The sequence below is a fragment of the Cuculus canorus genome, chromosome 8 (genome assembly GCF_017976375.1).
Source record: "Cuculus canorus isolate bCucCan1 chromosome 8, bCucCan1.pri, whole genome shotgun sequence".
In the NCBI taxonomy this organism is placed as follows: domain Eukaryota; kingdom Metazoa; phylum Chordata; class Aves; order Cuculiformes; family Cuculidae; genus Cuculus; species Cuculus canorus.
In genome coordinates, this window is record NC_071408.1 from 22,349,022 (window position 1) to 22,367,795 (window position 18,774).

The following is an 18,774-nucleotide window of genomic DNA, read 5'->3' on the forward strand; positions in this document are numbered from 1 at the left end:
TAAGGGTCTTAGGAAAAAGACCGTATGTGACAGTGTCATTTACAGCGCTGCCGTGGTGCCTGTGCACGAAGCACATGAATTACTGTTTCACAAGAAACCACACCATTTTATGTGCTTGATTAGCAGCCTTTATAATGTAAGCAGAGCATAGTTTTTGTGTGCAATAAATAAGTTACATGGGTTTTAACTCATTTGAATCCCCTACCTTAAGATCTGAAGGCTATGAAGCCTTTTCAGTTAAACGGTACTATGGTTATTCTGTTCTCTCATGTCGGGGAAGAGTGTGTTTTCGCTGCTTTAGTTCTCTGAAATACATGAACTATTTTGTCTGAAATGAAGAAAGAAAATAACAAGTCAGCCTGATGCAGGCATGTCACATAATGAATTTTATTCATACTGTAAGTGAAAACAGAATTCGATCATGGAAAGTACTGGGCAGGGGCTATGACATCCATTGGTGACTTCAGCGTTTCCTGTTGTACCACAGTTATTTAGGAACATGGCAGTGGTTCACGCACCTCACAACAGTAGTGACCAGAGATGCCAGACTAGTCTTTTCCTTGGGGGAGTCACCAGTCTTGCTTATATTTATGTCCTATCCTGCTGCTACTCACAGGAAGAGAAATAGATATATTTATCCACATTCAGGGATAGAGGGGCAGTTTGGTGAGTTTCCAGGTGGGGAGGGTGAGTTGCCTGGTTTCATAAGTGGTTTCTGTATACAAACGCTGGTTAATTCTGATGGGATTTCAAAGAGACTCTACATGGAAGACAGCAATGGCATATACAGAGATCTAAGCTAGATGGAAATTAATCATGTGAGGTGTTCATGTTGCTCACGAGGTTGTAGTGAGGATGGATTTATACCAAGTTCACTGCTGCCTAGATAAACTTTAGTGTTGATGATGCAGGAAGGTGTCAGAAGATGCTGATCAGTCTGACTTCCCTTACGGCAGAAGACAGAGAATTTAGGATTAGCTGAAAGCCATGAGCAGTCTCAGGGTCATTAAGTAGTAAGCTCCTCTGCCCGTAGCAATAATTAAGGAAGAACTACCATTCAACTTTAATTTTACATTTCAGCCTTTTTTAGGGGTACAGTTTTGGTTCACTGACAGATTTCCATTCTGCTGTGCAGGACTCAGATACTGGCTCATTTAAAGAAAAATTCTCTTAAGTACTGGTATCTTTTACACCCGAATCCTTGTGTACTTGGTTAAGAAGAAAAAAACACCAAACCACCATGTTGCACTATGCTCATTGTTTACTCTTGCATTTAATCACAGGATTGCTGTCTTGCCCTTCCAGTTTCCTTTGAAGATGGATGAATTCCCAGAGATGTCTAAAGCAAATGAGGGGCTTTCACTTAACGTGAGAACAATGACAATTTAAAAATTTTATAATGTGCCAACCATGCTGGTTTAATTTTTGATAAGGGAAGATACATTTCCGCATTTTTAATAAAGAGACTGACAAAAGAGTCATTTAAGCTACCTAGAGACAAACTTTTACAACAGGACTATAACGGATTAAAATGTTAATGGTAGAGATACCAGGACAGTCTGTCTTAAAAGACTGTCGGGAAATACTCATTAGTGATGCTGCGCAACAGTCAAAAGATTACTTTTGATTTGCAGGCACATTATGGAATGCCTTCAGATTCTTAAAATTGATTTGAAAATCATGTTGATATTGTGAAAAACTGACATAATAAAATCCTTGAAAATACCACCCCATACTGCAGGAAAACCAGAGAGAACTTTACTGGATTGCTGTTTCTTAAGGGAAGACTTTGATTTTATATTACCAGAATTTTTTACATGTTTCAGAAAGATAAGGAACTTCAGGTTGCTAAACTCATAAGAATACAATGCACAAGAAAAGATTGCTGCCATTGGTACAAATTTCACTTTCAATTTCATGATACATGTTATGATCAATAGATCATAACACAAGCATATAAGGCACAGAAATGTTTAATTCTTGGTTTTTTTTATTTGTACAGTCTAGCCTTGCAGACTATCCTCGCTTAAGAAGTGGAATGTTTGTCCATGAAACATTTATATTGTGAGCACCACTACAATAAATATGACTGCACGCCTTGCTTAAGGTCGGATTTGCGCCCTTTGGCTGCTTTAGGGGGGCGGTTGAGACGTGAACCAAGACCTGTCATCATCCATGCATCAGATATGCTGGGTGGGTCGAATGGTAAGAAGGGCTCTGTTGATGGGGAACAGGGTGTTTGATCGAGTCTCTGCGCATGCAGAGCGCTACTACCTGGCACACCCCCTGCCTGCAAGGCAGTGTTATGGCCCATAAAACCAACTATGTCTTCTCTGCAGTGGATCACAGAGCGATCTGACCATCTGCATCCTGCATATGTGATCACAGATGGGGAGAGGGAGGTCACAGTGCAGAGCTGTGCACGGATTTATGTGAGCCCTCCTGTGGGGAGTGTGCAACAGGAGATAACTACACGGCTCTCAGGTCTCTGGGTAAGCTGTATAAGGGCACTGGTTGCCTTTCGTGGGCCAGTTCAGCTCTGTCTCATTTTTCTCCCTTCTCTAGAATGGGTCTTGCATAAATTTTCCTGGCCTGGCAAATTTTTGAGAGGACAATAATGCTGTTAGACCCTAGATGAACATGAATAATAGCCTGTTTGCACAGCTGATAACTGAGCTGTAAAAACGAATCTGCTCCCAGATGAAACCTGACACACAAAATCTAAGCTTGGGGAGCAATTCTTTGTATGTATTCTGAAAAAAAAACTAAATGACTTGGACTGCTTAAGTTTTATTCATCCTTAAAATAAAAAAACCTACAGGAGGGTCAGTAGACAAAGCTTCTGTGTTTCAACATAGCATTTGGAATTAGCTTTAAACATAAAATACAGCAAATGTTTAATCAGTAATAAAGTTGAATCTGCTCATTTTGGAGAAGAACAATGGCTGAGGGTCGAAGCTTTGGGTTCTGCAGTTGCCAGATGGGATCATTTCCAAAAGGGAATTTGGATGGTAATCAGTGTCCGCTGGGATCCATGCCCACTGCTCCAAGTCCGCGTGCCACAAAGGAGAGATTAGGGGCAGAATGAGAATGTGCAGAGCTGGCACGAATCAAAGGGACTCCCTGTAAAACCTATTACATCTGCACTCTAAAAAATGCACAGAGAAACTGACAGGCAGGAAAATGCAGTTTTGATTGTGCTTTGATGGCTGTGAAGCCAAAATTGTGTGGGTGGGTGGCTAAGTGTAACTTCGTGTCCATGCCAGCTTGATTTGACTGAGACAGTCAGAGTCAAGCCAGTTTTCATTGTCCTTCCAGGACTTTCTGAGCATCAAGATAAATAAAGGAATTAAATAGGGAAATGAATTTATAGACTTTGCTTGTCAAATGATTAACAAAAGGCCCAAAACTTGGTTCTTTGTTCTATTTATTTTGTTTTGGCAAGGCCAAGATAAGATTGTGAACCTCTACAAAGGGAGGTGGCCTTTACTTCCCTCTGTGTCTTTGTGATGGCTGGGTGATTCGCTGAATTAAAGTTTCACTTTCAGACTGAAAGCAGGTGTTACTCTGCACTGAATTACGAGCTACAAACACTATCCCATGTTTTTGGGACCCACAGAGTTGGCTAGTATTAAATCAAACCAGACTCCAAATGTTTGGATGGGAATAGCTGCATTTCTCTGGTGTCTGCTTTGTAATGATAAGAGAAAAAATCCACTTCCCAAAACAAGTTTCAGGTGAACTACAAGGACTTGTCGTGATCTTTGGAAGGGCATGTTAGTCCTTGAGGCCTGTTCCCTCTAGCTGGTGAGTGTTCCTATGGTTTGGGTCCAAGCCCTCTAACCTCACTAAAGAACACGAGGTGCTTTAACCTGATTTGGCCATAGGATGTCTTCTATCATTTTCCAGGGGAAAGGGAACAGGTGTGCAGGGCTCTGAGGTTGGCTGCAGCCCTTCAGTGCTCTTCTCCCATGCTTTGTGTTGGCATGGTGATGTGCTTCTGTTCTTCTAGGGATCATGGGTCTCCTTTGCAAGTACCAAGACCAGCCTTCGGTGACCAGTGGACAACAAAAATCTGCAAATCCTGGCAGATGTTGAAAGAGAAAAATTATTTAAAAAAATATTCACTGAGATTAGCTTGGATGTGTTTAAGCTTGCTGAAGAGTGAAAGAAAGGGAGACAGGGTCTTTCCGAGACAACAGCAGGAGTGTCGTGAGAAAAATTGAAGTGCTTTAATCAAGTACTGAGGGAAGTGCTTGTGGAAGTTCAGACTGTATGAGTCTGACAAGATCCATGTAGATATACAAATGCATAAATACCGTGCTTTATTAGAGCCATAGGAGAACCCAGGGCTGAAGCAAAAGAGGTGCCGGAAGTCAAAGACCAGCTGATTTAGTAACAATTGTTATAGGTTTGTTTAGACTACAAGTATCTACCTGATTGTATTTTTTCAGACTTGATCCACCTTGGTCAAAACTTAACATCTGTGAAACTAAAAGACACTTTTGCACTTGAAGGAAGACTTGGAGATGGGAGAGTATTTTGAAGATTGCACTAGTATGGGTAAGAGGAGAACTGTTTTGTGCTTCCAGAAACTGTGTCTCCAGGACATGTTATTCTGAAGTGCATCTATCACTTGATGCTTTATGTGTTATGACAGAATGCCACAGGGATTTATCCATCAACTGCTGTTGTTACAACATGGTATAACAGGGAGGAACTCTGAAAGGACATGTTTTCTGAAACTTCGTTTAAAAGAACTGTAGCTCTGGGAGTGCGTGTAAATGTTTATCACTCAAACAAGCATGGATTCTACACACAGTGTCAACTCTGTCCTAACATTTGTGAGAAAAGGTTTCTCAACTTCAAAGAAACAAGTTTTTCACAATTCAGTTACATTGGTAACTCTTCTCAAACATATGGACAAACGTAAATGATGCTGCATTTGTGTGACTCTCATGTATCTCTAATGAAGCTGTGCATACAGACACCCAAAAGAATTCTATCACTGACTAAGAAAAACACCAGTGAAGATATATTTGAACATCAGCCGTATATTTGCAAGATGATAATTGGATTCTTTCCTTCTCCGGGAAAGAAGATCTCCCAGTGCTTTCATTTACTTCCCCTCCCCCCATTCCCAATTTGAGGGGATTTTAAAAACTAGTTTGATTTTTATCCACTTAGAAAAACAAATAATCCCACTCTGACTAAGCTCAAATGCTTTGGTTATGCACAAGACATTCATTCTCTTGTTATTTAGGAACTGACAGTGGCAAGATGGCAATATCTAATGGGATAGCTTTGAAAAAAAATATTAAAGACAAGCTATTAAATAAAAAAGAAAGCAAGAAAAAAATTTCAGAATCCAACCTTGAGAAATTTGCTTAGAATGACCTCTCACTTTAGAAAGGACAACAAATATTGCATTCATATTCTTTCATAAAGGAAGACAGCCTTGTCAAGCAGCTATACGAATTTACGAACTAGAGGAATTACTCTGCCCGCTGCTTAGCATGAAGACATAGATTAAGCACTAGCTTGAAAGCAGAATGGGTTTTAAAGTGTTTTGCTGTCATACGAAATCCATAAAAAAATAATGAGAAATATTCCATGCAGGCATCATCCTGAATTCCCATTTGGGTATTATTTTCTCATTGATGTTGCAATTAATGCTAAAATAATTTGTCTCTTAGCCTTCAAGATGCTTAGAGCTTTCTAGAGGGCTGCTAAGAGCTGAGTGAATTTTGCACCTCACAGAACCAGACCTTGTCTCTGCTTCTGCCATCCACGCACAATACACCACTTCTTTGCAATATTGGGGACCAAACAAAGAGGGTGTGGGAGAAAAACGGAGCAAGCATCCAGCTCACAGAATTTTTGAAAAGGAAAACAAATAATCCAGGCTTGGTGCTGCTACAAGGCTTCACTGCTTGTGCCTAAGCCCTTCGGGAGCCACAGAGCAAACAGCAGCCTGTGGTACTAATCTGCTGCTTTACAGCATGGGTACATGGTCACTGTAGAGCTACACGAGACACTGTCAATTTCAGTTTTGCTCCAATTCATGATTCCTTTGTTAGTAGTAATAGGATAAATAGTTTGAAGAGAAACATCTTGAAAGAGTTCCACTGTACTTGTTACTAACTGTGGTCTCAACTCTGCATTTCTGTTAGCTTTCACAGTGATTAGTCACTGTACGGCAGCAAAGAGCAGATCAGTCTATAGCAGTGCTCCTCTAGCATGCAAAAGATCTTGCCAGACACCTAATCCTCACTTTTTTTCCTTCTTGGTCCCTTCATTTTTATGCTCATTAAAATTAATAGGAAAGATCCCTGTCGTGACTGTAGGTTCGGTTGCACTCAAAGATCGATTGTCTAGGGATGCTGCTATGGCAGGTTGTTCAGCCTTGGGATAGGACTGAGTCCGAGTTAACTCCTCTCAGCTGAATAAAAATTTTACCAATGTACTGCAAAGCCTATCTTATCCCTTGACACAATCCTACTCCCCTGAGAGAGCCACTATAGAGGCAGGAGCAAGAGCATGAAATGGAAGAAGATGGATTTGAAGCCATGTTGGAAAAGTATTGTGAGTAACTCTCCAGGAAGCCACATTCCCAGGGAGTGGGAAAAGCTCTTCCTAGCTACTTTTACATGGCTGGAGTACTGCTGAACAGCACTGCATAATATTTCATTTGATTTGCTAAGGAAAACAAGGAAGTGGTAGTCAAAGTGGAGTAAGCTGGGTTTGCAGTTATATATCTATCTATAAAGTTTAAGATGTGGTTGTAAGTCAGAATAGCTCTGAACAGAAGAATCCATGAGTCATACACACAGCTGGGATACAGACTGATACCTACACATGCATATATGCTGTTAGTGAATGTGTGATGCAGTCTATTTTACATTTAAATGCAGCCTCGGTCAGTAAATATTACAGTCTCGGATGCGGACAATAAACTCCACTGATGTCTTGTTTGGCCAGCAGTGTGGCAGTGTTGTATCATAGTGCTTCTTATGCTTGAATAAAGGAGAACTGAGAGACAGTTTTAGGAGAAAGCTGAATTATGGCTATGGAAGTGAGAAATTCTGGCTTGTAGGAGAGGCAATTCTTGGATGATAAACTGATGGAGTTTGATTTAAATCTGATTGTGTGATGTTCTCCTTTCTTTACTAGGCCATCAGCTGGCTAAAAATAAAGGTGTCATTAGAAGACACAAGAAGGGTGTGCTAAGGGGGTTAAACTGACAGATTAGGTATGAAACAAGCCAAAGGAAAGTCCCAGTGGTTGTGAAAGGTCCCTAGAACATGCAAGAAGAAGATTGATCCAAGAGACAAAGTAGTACAGGGCGTGGATTTAAATAAGAAATTTAAACAAGAGTGAAAATATTTAGGGAAGTTGGTAGGGGGAAATTTTAATTGGGAGCTTTTGGAAATCAGTTGAGGGAAAACTATGAAAAGAGGAAGTGGAAGAAACTTTTCTGGGCTGATTTTGAAGAAATTAATCAAAAGTGAAAGACTGAAGTACCTGAACAGATAAGAAGAGTAAGCAGGACATTTTAAAAGAGAGCATTAAACAAAATGCAAACACAAGTGGTCATCCAAAAAGTAGGAAAGAAACTTATGAAAAGTGTTAGTTTTGAACACAGTAGGTAAAAACCAGGAGCTATGTAAGAGTCCTAGGGACAAGTCCTGGTCAGAAGGGAACCTGTATTTGTAGTCCACTGGGTTTATAGCTTGATTTGTGTCTCACATAGTAGAAGCAGCAGATAATGAATTTTAGTTTTAAATGTAATGTACAATTCTATGTATAGCTCAAAACTCACAGTAGTTTTGGCAGGAGAATTTTATTTAAATATGTAAATAATATTGCTGTGACTTATACCACTTGGTTCTTTAAGGGATGTGGCTACTAGTACATTGGTTAAACTAACTTAAATTAAAAGGTTTAATTTAAATATCTGTTTGCAAAACATATTACATAGTGTATCTAAAATCCATGAGGGGATTCAAGGAATTAGATTGCCTAGTTGAAAGACAAGGCTGAAAAAGTCAGCCTAATGGACAGGAGATATTATAAAAGGTTATTATACAAACAGAGGAAGACAGTTTTTTAAATGTTCATTTGAAAGAATAATAAAAAAAAAAGATTGTAGGATATTAAGTTGTTTAGGAGAAAATGAGGTGAGGCTGGTGGGGGGAAGAGAGGATATTAGTACAAATAGCTTAAGAAACTTGGGCACCACAGCTTCAGTTTAATCAGATAGACTGGAGAGTTCTCACTGGAAGTGTGTGTACACTGATCTTGTTTTCTCCTCCCTGACAGTCTGTCTTTTTTTCTTTTACATTTAGCAAAGATTTTTATTGACAAGAAAAAATGAAGCACCTTCCATTCTTGCATAATCGAGAGCACTGTCTTTGGCTGGCAGTTGGTCTCTAGCAGTGGTCATGGGGCAGGGGAGGTCCACAGCTTGTTCACATTCTTGACTGAGAGTGGCAGTAAATAAGCCTCGCTAAGTCTGATACTGCTCTAATTTGGCACGAGGTTATCAGTGTGACACTAGATGGAATCTGTTGCCCATTTCTAAGTCAGTGAGGACACTTTATCTTGCACAGCTAGCCTGTGGCCTCTTCAGCTGTGATGTGGTGAACACTGAAATTCTCCCGGGTATCACACACCATGGGGAAGTGCTTGTAGCATATTGCTCAGGATAGACTTTTCGTCTGAACCTTGGAAGTGTTCTGCAAAAAAAAGGAAAGCGTACATACAGTGGACAAAAGCTAGAAATACCAAATGAACTTGCATTAAAGTAAGTTTAGTGCATTGCTTTTTCCACGCTTCTGAATGAATTTTTCAATTCAAATAAAATCTGTGATTGGGACGATGGGTATATGTACACTGGTGTGAGCAAATAACAGATGAACCTAGTGTACCAATATAAGCCTGTGGAAAATCCATTTTGCAGAATACCAGAGTAACATTATGGCACCGGAGAAACTTCTCTTATGTAGAAGCTGTAGCTATCATGAGATACCCATGGATCTAAGCGACCAATTGTTGCAAAATGTATGGAAAAAAGATCTGGGTTCTGTGTTAGGGAAAAAAAAAGTAATCTAGCTATAAAAATCAGTTTGCAAAATAGATCAAAGGAATTATATGGATGATGAAAGACACAGAGCTGGCTGACAGGAAGCTGTATCTAGATGGAACTCTATAGAAATAGCTTTTCACTGTTTTGATGTACCTCCTTGCTCTGCTAGTGGCAGCTGATTTGTTTGTGTTGTTTAATGTGCAGTGGTACGTGACCAGAAGTAGAAGCAAATTGGCAAATTACACATACAGAAGGTCATTGAAGTGTCCCTTCCTTCATAGGACTTTGATACAGTCTGAGAGTCTCCTGCCCTCACCGTTTGTGCCCCGCGGCTGAGGCTGCCCCGTGGCTCACTGGTCTGTCTGAGCTTTTAGGTTGACTTGGAATGTTTTAGTTAGTAGATGGAGGTAGAACATACTAGTCACTCAGACGGAGAGGAAAAATAGTTGACACACCAGCCTGAGCCTAATTCCTAATAAAAACTATACATACCAGATTTCAAGTAGTCTGCTAGAGCAGGAGCCCTGTACTAGCTTGAGAAGTGTTGAATAAAGCTGGACACCCTTATGCTACAAATCAACCAAAAATAAGGATCACGTAGTTCAACTCTGTGCTGGTCTTCTAAAAACCATTAGGATGTCACTATGATCCTAAGTGTACTTAAGTGACTTTTAAGCTGAAATACTTCTGTGCATGGCAGGAACACACATTCTGTGCTACATACCTGGAGCCAGAAGGGACCAGGCAGGGGCAGAGCAATGTGAAGCAGAGATACTTCACACAATATGTAGAGTTGGGGAACTGCTTGCTTCAAGATGTGACCCCCTGCTAAAGCTCTTACTTACATTCTGTTTGAAAAGGAAATGATATTCAGGAAAACTTATTCAGGACGAGTTGAATACAAAGACACTATCACAGTCTCAGGAAGTCCTCAAGCCACTAATGGCTGGAAGATAGGAAACCATTCTGGGTAAGTATCTGTATGCTGGTTTTGGTTTTACATTTTACTTTCAATCATCTGTGATAAGCTCCACTGTGGGTCAGCATGAGCTAGAAAGATTTTTGGTGTCACTTACCTGACAGGAGACACACTGGTTTATGCGCATCAAATCTATAAGCAAACTCCATTGCCAACTAGGAAATGCAGTATGTTAGAATATATTTTGCATGTGGTGGTTACGAAATGTTGCACATTAGCTTGTTGCACATTGGAGACTTGCCGTTTGGCCAAACATGTCTGTGCTGTTGATTTACAGATTTCCATACAGTCTGGATAAAAGAAGCAAGAGTTCCTGTTCCAGTTTCTGACTCAAGAGGTGAGCTCCTGGAAGAGACGCACCTTGGGAGGTAAATTAACAGTCTTAATTAACTATTGGAACATAATGGATAAAACTAGATTTAATTTCTCTTACATGCCAAATTGTTTCCCTTGCCCAATTTACTTTCTCTTTAACACCTCTAGTTTTCTTCTTTCCTCTGTAAATCCTTGGAGACACATATGCCCACAAGATGGTACTAGGCTACAAGTAGCCCCTACAATGGCTGGTCAGTGAGGGCTGTTGGAATTGCTATTGGCCAGGTGTCATCAGAGCAATTTACTCAAAAAAACTTATTAATGTTGTTTTCTGTGAGAGGCATTCAGGCCAAAATACCTGCTCGGATTTTTAATAAAACAGAATTCGGTAGAATTCGGAGCAAATCATTGCTGTGACTGATGGTCTGTACGCTCACACCTGTTTCATACCCGATAGCTTCATTATTGTCTTTGGAGACACTACAATTTCAAACTAATTTAGGAAAGCGAAGAATGAGGCCAGGAATTACAGTAGCTTTACGAATCTGTGTTTTGGCACATTTTAAAAAGAGAAAATTGACCTAATGTATTATAAATACCTCATTTGCTTTAGGCAATTATTGTCATCTATCACATTGATCCAGCCAACACAAACACGCACTACATTTTGCATGCTAAAAAATTGTTCAAAAAGGCTTGAATAAATTGTTAATACCCCATAAGCTGCAAGTGAAATAGCTCAATGATTAGCTCTTCTCTTCACATGGTTCACAAGCATTAGTGACACCACTGCCTAATGACTTGCAGAATCATTAAAGGCACAGATGCACATTTAGATGGTGGAGCAGTTCTGAAGGCAATAGCATTTCAGATTTAAAATGGAAAAGTTTTATCACGTTGGTTTATGTAAAATTAGTGATTATCTTTTTTTAAATAACACTCCGCAATCATGTTAATCCTATGGTGATGACGGATTCAAGTTACTCCTGAAAAGTATTTTTTCATAATAGGGTTTTTCATAAAAGGGAAATACTTAAGCCTGAGTATATGAACAACACTGCAGTGTTAATTAAGACAGTGAACTGCTTTCCCAGCAGCTCTGTGCACATGGGTGACAAACACGGCCCCCATGGCTTGTGAAAAAATGTGTCCTTTGTAGTCACTGAGCAAACCGTGTGCTTAAGCAGCGGCATGGGCAAAGGGAGCCTGCACCTCTGGCACACTGCATACTTGTTTCACTAATTTGAACACAATTAAGTTGAGATGACCACATTGGTATGGCCATAATGGAATCCCCCAGCGGGAGAACTGAAAGGATGAGGAGAGCACATCACTTGGAACTCAAGGCCATTTAGAAGAATCACAGAATTATCAAGGTTGGAAAATACCTTTAAGATCAAGTCCAACAGCCAACTGAACACATCCGTGGGCTTAACTGACTGATAGAATCACCAGGTTGGAAAAGAACTCTTGGATCATCGAGTTCAACCATTCCTCTCTGCCACTAAACCCTGAGCACCTCGTCTGTCGTCCTTTAAATACCTCCAGGGATGGGGAATCCACCACCTCCCTGGGCAGCCTCTAACAGTGCCCGATGACCCTTTCTGTGAAAAATTGCTTCTTGATGTCCAGTCTGAACCTCCCCTGGCGCAGCTTGAGGCCATTCCCGCTTGTCCTGTCCCCTGTCACTTGGGAGAAGAGCTCAGCTCCCTCCTCTCCACAACCTCCTCTCAGGTAGTTGTAGAGAGCAATAAGGTCTCCCCTCAGCCTCCTCTTCTCCAGGCTAAACAGCCCCAGCTCTCTCAGCCTGCTCTTCCCAAGGCTAAACAACCTCCGGTCCCTCAGCCACTCCTCGTAATGATGGTCATAGAACGCGTGGAGCTGAAAGGGACCCACACGGATCATCCAATCCAACTCCTGTCCCCGATAGGACAACGCCAACATTCACATCGCGCCTTCGAGGGCTTTGTCTAAACGTATCTGGAACAGTGTGAGGCTGTGACCGCTTCCCGCGAAGCTGCCCCGGCGCTCCACACCCTCTGGGTGAAGAACCTCCTCCTCGCCTCCACCCCAGCCCCGATGAAGGGCACACGGGGAGGAACACCCCGCCCGCTCCATCCCCGCAGGCCGCCGGTTCGCGTCCCGCCGCGGGAGGCGCCCCGCAGGTGTCCGCGGCTCCTCCCGGCGGCGCGGGGCCCGCCCAGCGGGGCGCGTCACGGCGGCGGCGGCGGCGGTGGGGGCGGCGCCGGGCAGCGCGGGGCAGGGAGCGCACACCGCCGCGCGCCGAGCGAGCCAGCACCATGTGTCGCCCCGCGCTCGCCCGGCTGCTGCTCCTGCAGCTCCTGCTGGTGAAGGTGCACCTCGGCGAAGGTGGGAACGCGAGCGGCGAGGGCGCGCCTCGGCCCGCCGGGCAGCGGGAGAGCGTCCTGCCCGCACGGCCGACCGAGCGCCGCGGGGACCCGGCGGGGGCTGCGACCTGTGCCGGGAACCGGGCGCGCTCGGGGGTGGGGACCCGCACCGGGGACAGGGCGCGCCCGGGGATGGGGACCCGCGGGAACGGGGTGCGCTCGGGGGCGGTGGGGACCCGCGGGGACCGGGCGCGCTCGGGGATGGGGACCCGTGCCAGAGACCGGGGGCGCTCGGGGATGGGGACCCGCGGGGACAGGGGGAGACTCGGGACCGGGCGCGCTCGGGGATGGGGAGACTCAGGGACCGGGGGCGCTCGGGGGTGGGGACCCGCACCGGGAACCCGGCGAGCTCGGGGATGGGGACCTGCACCGGGGACCGGGCGCGCTCGGTGATGGGGAGACTCGGGGACCGGGCGCGCTGCTGCTCAGCGGCGAACGCAGCCCGGCCTCTGGTGACAGGAGCTGCCCCTTTAATCCCTTTCCGAGGAGATTTGTGCCTCGTGGGAGCAGCGCTGCTGCGGGTCTGCCAAGCAGATTTGCTCCGTTCCCCCCGCCCTCCGCTGCAGCCGGGTCGGTTCCCCGGTGCCCGTCCCCGCGCTGCTGTGCGTTTTCCCCTGGTCAGGGACGCGCAGGAGGTGCCACCATCGGTGTGGTATTTTTTCTTTGTCTTTTGCATCTCGGCTTTAACCATCCTCTGTTCCCAGGCCCTTTTCCCCCCCCGTGCCTTTAAAACAAGGCGGGGGAGCACGAGGCCGGTCCCTCGCATCCCCGCACAAAGCAGCTCGGGGCTCGCCGCGGTCTCCCCCGGCCCCGCTGACCCGGGCGCGGCCCCGTGTCTCGCAGGCGCCGGCAAGGAGTGCGAGGAGGACCAGTTCCAGTGCCGGAACGAGCGCTGCATCCCCGCCATCTGGAGATGCGACGAGGACGACGACTGTTCGGATAACAGCGACGAGGCGGATTGCCGTGAGTACCCGGGGAGCGGGGCCGGCGAGGGAGCGCTTCCCAGCTGCGCTGCGCCTCTTTTTTATGAATGAATGAATGAAGTGGCGCCGCGGCCGGCTCGGGCGGCGATTGGCTGCCCGCAGCAGCAGATCCGTGACGCGGAGTGGCGGCTCCGCGCGGCCGGGGGCACCGGCGGGGGTGCGGCGGCGCTCACCTGCCCGAGCCCTCGCTGGCAGCGGCGTTTGTGCTGCGGCAGCCGCAGGGAGAGGTGCGGTCTGTGTCCTCGGTTGGGAGAGGTGTGGGACCCCGAGGGAGCCCGTGCTCGGGGCTAGTGGCGGATACTCGCGTCAAATACTCATGTGAAGCGCTGCTTGCTTTGAAGCATCGCCACAAAGCGTGAGGTTGGTGTGAGTTTTGTGTTTAAATATGTGTTTGCAGTCATTGTTACTCATTCATCTCCCTTCTTTTGGGCAGCCTGATCTAGTGGGGTGTCCCTGCCCACGGCCGGGGGTTGGAACTAGATTATCTTTAACGTCTCTTCCAACCCTAACTATTCTACGATGCTATGATTCTCCTCGCTATGCTTGGCAGCATCAGCCACGACTCCCTGGTAGTGTAAGGGGAGAGAGAGCAAGGAGCTCTGTAGTTTTCAGTCCTGGGAAGATGGCAGTCTCGCCTTCCACCGTGATGTGTCCCTGGTACACGTGAGTTGCACCCAATAAACTTTGGGTAGTTTGTAGGGTTGTGCTGTTATTACCTCTCTCACTTCACTTACAGCATCTGACAGCCTAGGAGAATTTGTCTTTAACCGTGGAGTGTCTGACAGCCTAGGAGAATTCATCTCAGCCATGGGGTGTAAGAAGCATCTGTAAAAGAAGTTACGGAGCCTAAGTCTTAAAGAGAAGTATCTTTAATTTGGAATCTTAAGTTCCAAATATTGCAGCAGGTACTATGTGTCTCTTAAATTATCTCTGTAGGATAATAAACATTGAATGTGCATCGGGTTACAATTCACTGTATGAACTCTTGAAAGTTCATAGACCAGGGGAATAGATCAGGAAAAGAAGAGTACTGGGTATGTGGTTTGCAATGTGTGACTGTCCTGTTAGCAGCTTCACAGATAAATCTGTGTCAGGTGGCACTTGGAGTGAAGTCTAAGTAGGTTAGTTCAAGGAGAGCAGGGATTCCTAAACTCTTCGTCATTGGAAGTGTCTTGATGTTGTAACATAAAACATTTATTTCTGGTGTTTTTGTATTCAGAGGACTTGATAGGCTTTATATATGCCTAGGTTTATGATACAGGGAGTTAACAACCTTACTTAATTCAGATACAGAAATGGTTTATGTGGAAATTATGTTGGTGCTAGGTAGAGGTTTCAAACCCCAAAAGACTGGGGGAAGGCATGGCTAACTGAGAACTGGCTTGGACTTGTGTGTGGTTATAACTGGACAAGTTTTCTCTGAAGTGTATGAGTTTCCAGAGAGAGACACTAATCCATTGAATTGCTGGCAATGTCTGAGCAGGCTGATAATGGTATTCTTGAAGGATTCTGTTTAAAAGTCTGTGTGCTGTTGTACAAAGGCTTGGTGAGCTGCGGGTGGGCTCTGCTTTGGGAACCTATGGGCTCTGCTTTGGGAACTGCTGTTTCAGAGGTTGGGACTGTGGCTGGAGTAGTGTCTTGAGAAACAGATTCTGCACCCCACACTCCACGTTGAAGAGTAGGTTTGTGGCCTGAGCTCCCTGTGTAGCACGAGTGAGTGGGTGTCTATCTGGGCTGCGTTTTATCTTTCCACATTCCTTGTGATCCATCCTCTAAGCACTGTGTTGGAAAGGAGAGTGTAAAACAACATCCTGTTGAATATCAACTCTGTATGAGTTGTGCTGTGTTGGAAAGGTTAGATGGATAATTGCCTCTGATTCGGTTTTATTTCAGAAGGGTCTTACGGTTGTTGGGCTTGGGGTTGGTAGGAATGTGATGGCTAGATTGTGGTAGAATGGTGACTTTTGAGATGTTAGGAAAGAATTTTTGGATGTGGACACATCAGGAAGAATTCTTTGCTTTAGTCTAAACTCGGCATTTATTACTGATGGGGGAAGTGTACTACAGAAATTACTCATGGACTGTTGATTTAGTTATATTAACTTTGCAGTTGTTTCTCCAAGCAATTTGAAATACATTTAAACTGCACTTTTCACACACATTTTTCTCACTCGCATTGTGGTTTTTTTTTTTTAATACATACTGTTTTTCAGCATATGTAGTGTTTGGAGTTATGCTCACTGGGTGAAAGTATCTGTTCTATGTTTTTGCTCCTCGTTATCACCTCTGTTATTGCTGTTGTAATAAACAGATACTTATTTACAACTATTTTGTGAATACATGCACTGGAAAAAATTGTTATGGAAAACTTCGGATGCTAGAAGAGTGATGGAGAACATGCAGGTAGCTGCTGGTAATGAGTACTAGTACAAACCCTTGTAATTACTTGCTGATGCTTTTTCCAGAGTTGATAACATATCTGTAATAGCTGATTGCTACTTGTATGTGTCCTCACTGTTGAAGAGACAGTGTGGTTTTCATCTGTATTAAGAACTGGTTTATGAAACCAGTTGTCCTCATGGTAGACAGTCTATATACACTGGAAGATTCTGTAATGAAGAGTATCTTAAACAGTTCTGGAAGGAGATAATATTTATTTTGTTTTGCAAAACAAAACTTGACAACCTGGCAGTACTCTTTGTGCTTCCTACTGGAAGCCTTCTTTCGTAAAGAAGTTTTTTTTCTTCTTGTTCCCCCTGCTCAGAGCTTTGCTAGTATAACGTTGGCTTTTCTGTTCTGTGAAACTCCCCAAACCCAACATCAGCCTTTACGCAAAGATAGCTTCTAGTAATTTTAGACTCTTAAGGAGAACGTTTCGGTAACTATCCTGTATTGTCTTCTTGCAATTTGCTTTCTGTTTAGCAATTCTTTTCTCCTGTCGTTGGTAGTTCAAGTTATCTGCCTTAGGGTTGACGTTTAAGTTTATATGGCAAACACACGAACAGAGATGTGAGAAAGTAATGATCTCGGCGCTTACACAAATCAGGTTACTCAGAACTGGTTTGTAAGGTATGTTAAGTTTATCAAAGGTTGCTCAATAATCATCTTGTATATCGTAGGGCCACATTCTTTCTTGTGGCAATTGACTTTAGACGTTTTATTTGTGGAAAATGAACGAAATGAAAGGAATCTGGTTTGGTTTCCTTCTTTAAGAAAAGAAGAAATAAAAGCGCTGTTTTACACATTTTCTTAACATTAACTGGTGTCGCTGATGAAGGTAGAATTTTAGAGCTCTAGCCACGTTTCACTTTTAATAGCAGGCAGTAGAGACTGGGTGCATGTTAGAGAAGTGGGATTTGTTGCTCACACTGTTTGGATTATCCTGCAGTATTTGGTTTTATAAGATGCCCATTGCAATACAGACTAGACTGTGTATATCACCTCAGTTCAATTTAAATTATCTTTACAATTATAGCATACTCCCATGAAGCATCTTTAAAGTTGACACTTCATGCCTCTTTGGTCTTCCTCATTTGAGCAAATATCAGTTCTGCATGTGGTGCATATCTCAATGTTATCAAGTCTTTTTAGTAATGTCGATGATTTCAAACAGTCAAAGGGCCACTATAAAAAAATAGAGGACGGTATGAAGACAAAGTGCTAAGGATTTAGGGAAGAGTAAGAAAACAGAGATTGCAGAAAGTGGCTCACCTGCTGGGAATAGGTAAAAAAACCCCAACCCAAATAGATATAGGTAGCAAGTAAATATGAATATAGTGACTGCCTTACAAGAAATAAAGGGAAACAAATCCTGATAGTGAAGAAGTATAGAAAAGGAGGCTTCCAGAAAGAAAGGAGATGGTGCTCATTTGTCTGTAGGCACAAGGCTTGGAAGCATTAACAAGAGAGAAGTAGGAGATCCTAATTTGTGTGCATGGTAGAGATACGTAAATCTGTGTACAGATTGCTTAATTATGAAGACGTCTTTTTTCCTGTCATGTTTTCAGAATGTTATAGCATTTTTATGGGAAAGAAAAGAAAAAGGGAGTAGAGGAGTTCCTTAAAATGTTCCTGTGCATCCACTGAAAGGAAACTAAACTCTCAAGAGAAAAATAGTGAAAGTTATGATGTTTGGACTGCTGGGAAAATCAAGTCTTAAATTCAGGAATTAGAAATCTTGGGTAGCTGCTACAGAGTTTAAGTCTGTGTAAGACTATTGACTCCACTACAAGCAAAATCATTTGCTTGAGCTCAATCCAGCCTGCGTAGCTCTGACGACAAAATCCCAGTCCAATTTACAGCTTGCACTGTCATGATCTGCACTATGTGATCCACACAATGAGGACAGGGCTCCAGGGCATAGTTTTTTAGATGCATTTCACTTCTTCTGTGTACAGGCAAGTGATGCTTTTTCCTCTCAGAAAACTCTGGAAAGTCAAAACTGAACTTTATAACCTATTTTGGAGAATGTTTGCAGATACACAGTCATTGAGACTTTTCCCTAATGGTATGGCAGCAACATTGTAAAGCACCAAGGCTATTTTTACAGTGGGGAAAATGACAGTTTTCTGAGGCGCGGTGTTTTGGCAAAGGAACACTCCTTGGTGAGATGCTCAGAATGTGGGATGCTGGATTTTGTTCTGTCTCCCTCAGGACAGGTGGATGCTGCGGGGTGCGAGCTGTGTGCCTGGGGTGCCGGCTGCTGTGTAACACAGCACCCAGAAGGGAAAATCTTAGAGAGCTGTGTTGATGGGGGAGTGGCTTTTGAAGACTTTTTGCCCAGTTTTGCAAGTTTCTTCTTGCTTGGCATTGCAGCCAGCAGAAAACAAGGAAGAACTTGTAGATTTCAGCCAGACACTATGTACTTTACACAGAGTAAAAGCTCTTAGTTTGGTGTTTATGTTTGATAGGATTTTTTTTTTCTGGTACAAATAGTGCTCACATTATCTTAACCCTGATCGGAGAGTGGGTAAAAGGGAATGGAAGACCACTGCCTAAATA

General features: G+C 43.7%; 1 protein-coding gene across 4 annotated transcripts in view; it reads left to right on the top strand.

Annotated features, from left to right (window-relative positions):
• Positions 1-12,621: 12,621 nt before the first annotated feature.
• The window catches only part of LRP8 (LDL receptor related protein 8), a 191,795-nt gene continuing 185,642 nt past the window's right edge, over positions 12,622-18,774 (top strand). For all 4 annotated transcript variants that reach the window (XM_054073260.1, XM_054073258.1, XM_054073259.1 and 1 more), the window contains exons 1-2: positions 12,622-12,752; positions 13,634-13,753. In XM_054073260.1, coding sequence (XP_053929235.1) covers positions 12,683-12,752; positions 13,634-13,753 — 190 coding nt within the window. In that variant the 5' untranslated portion in view covers positions 12,622-12,682. The remainder of the gene's footprint in view (positions 12,753-13,633; positions 13,754-18,774) is intronic.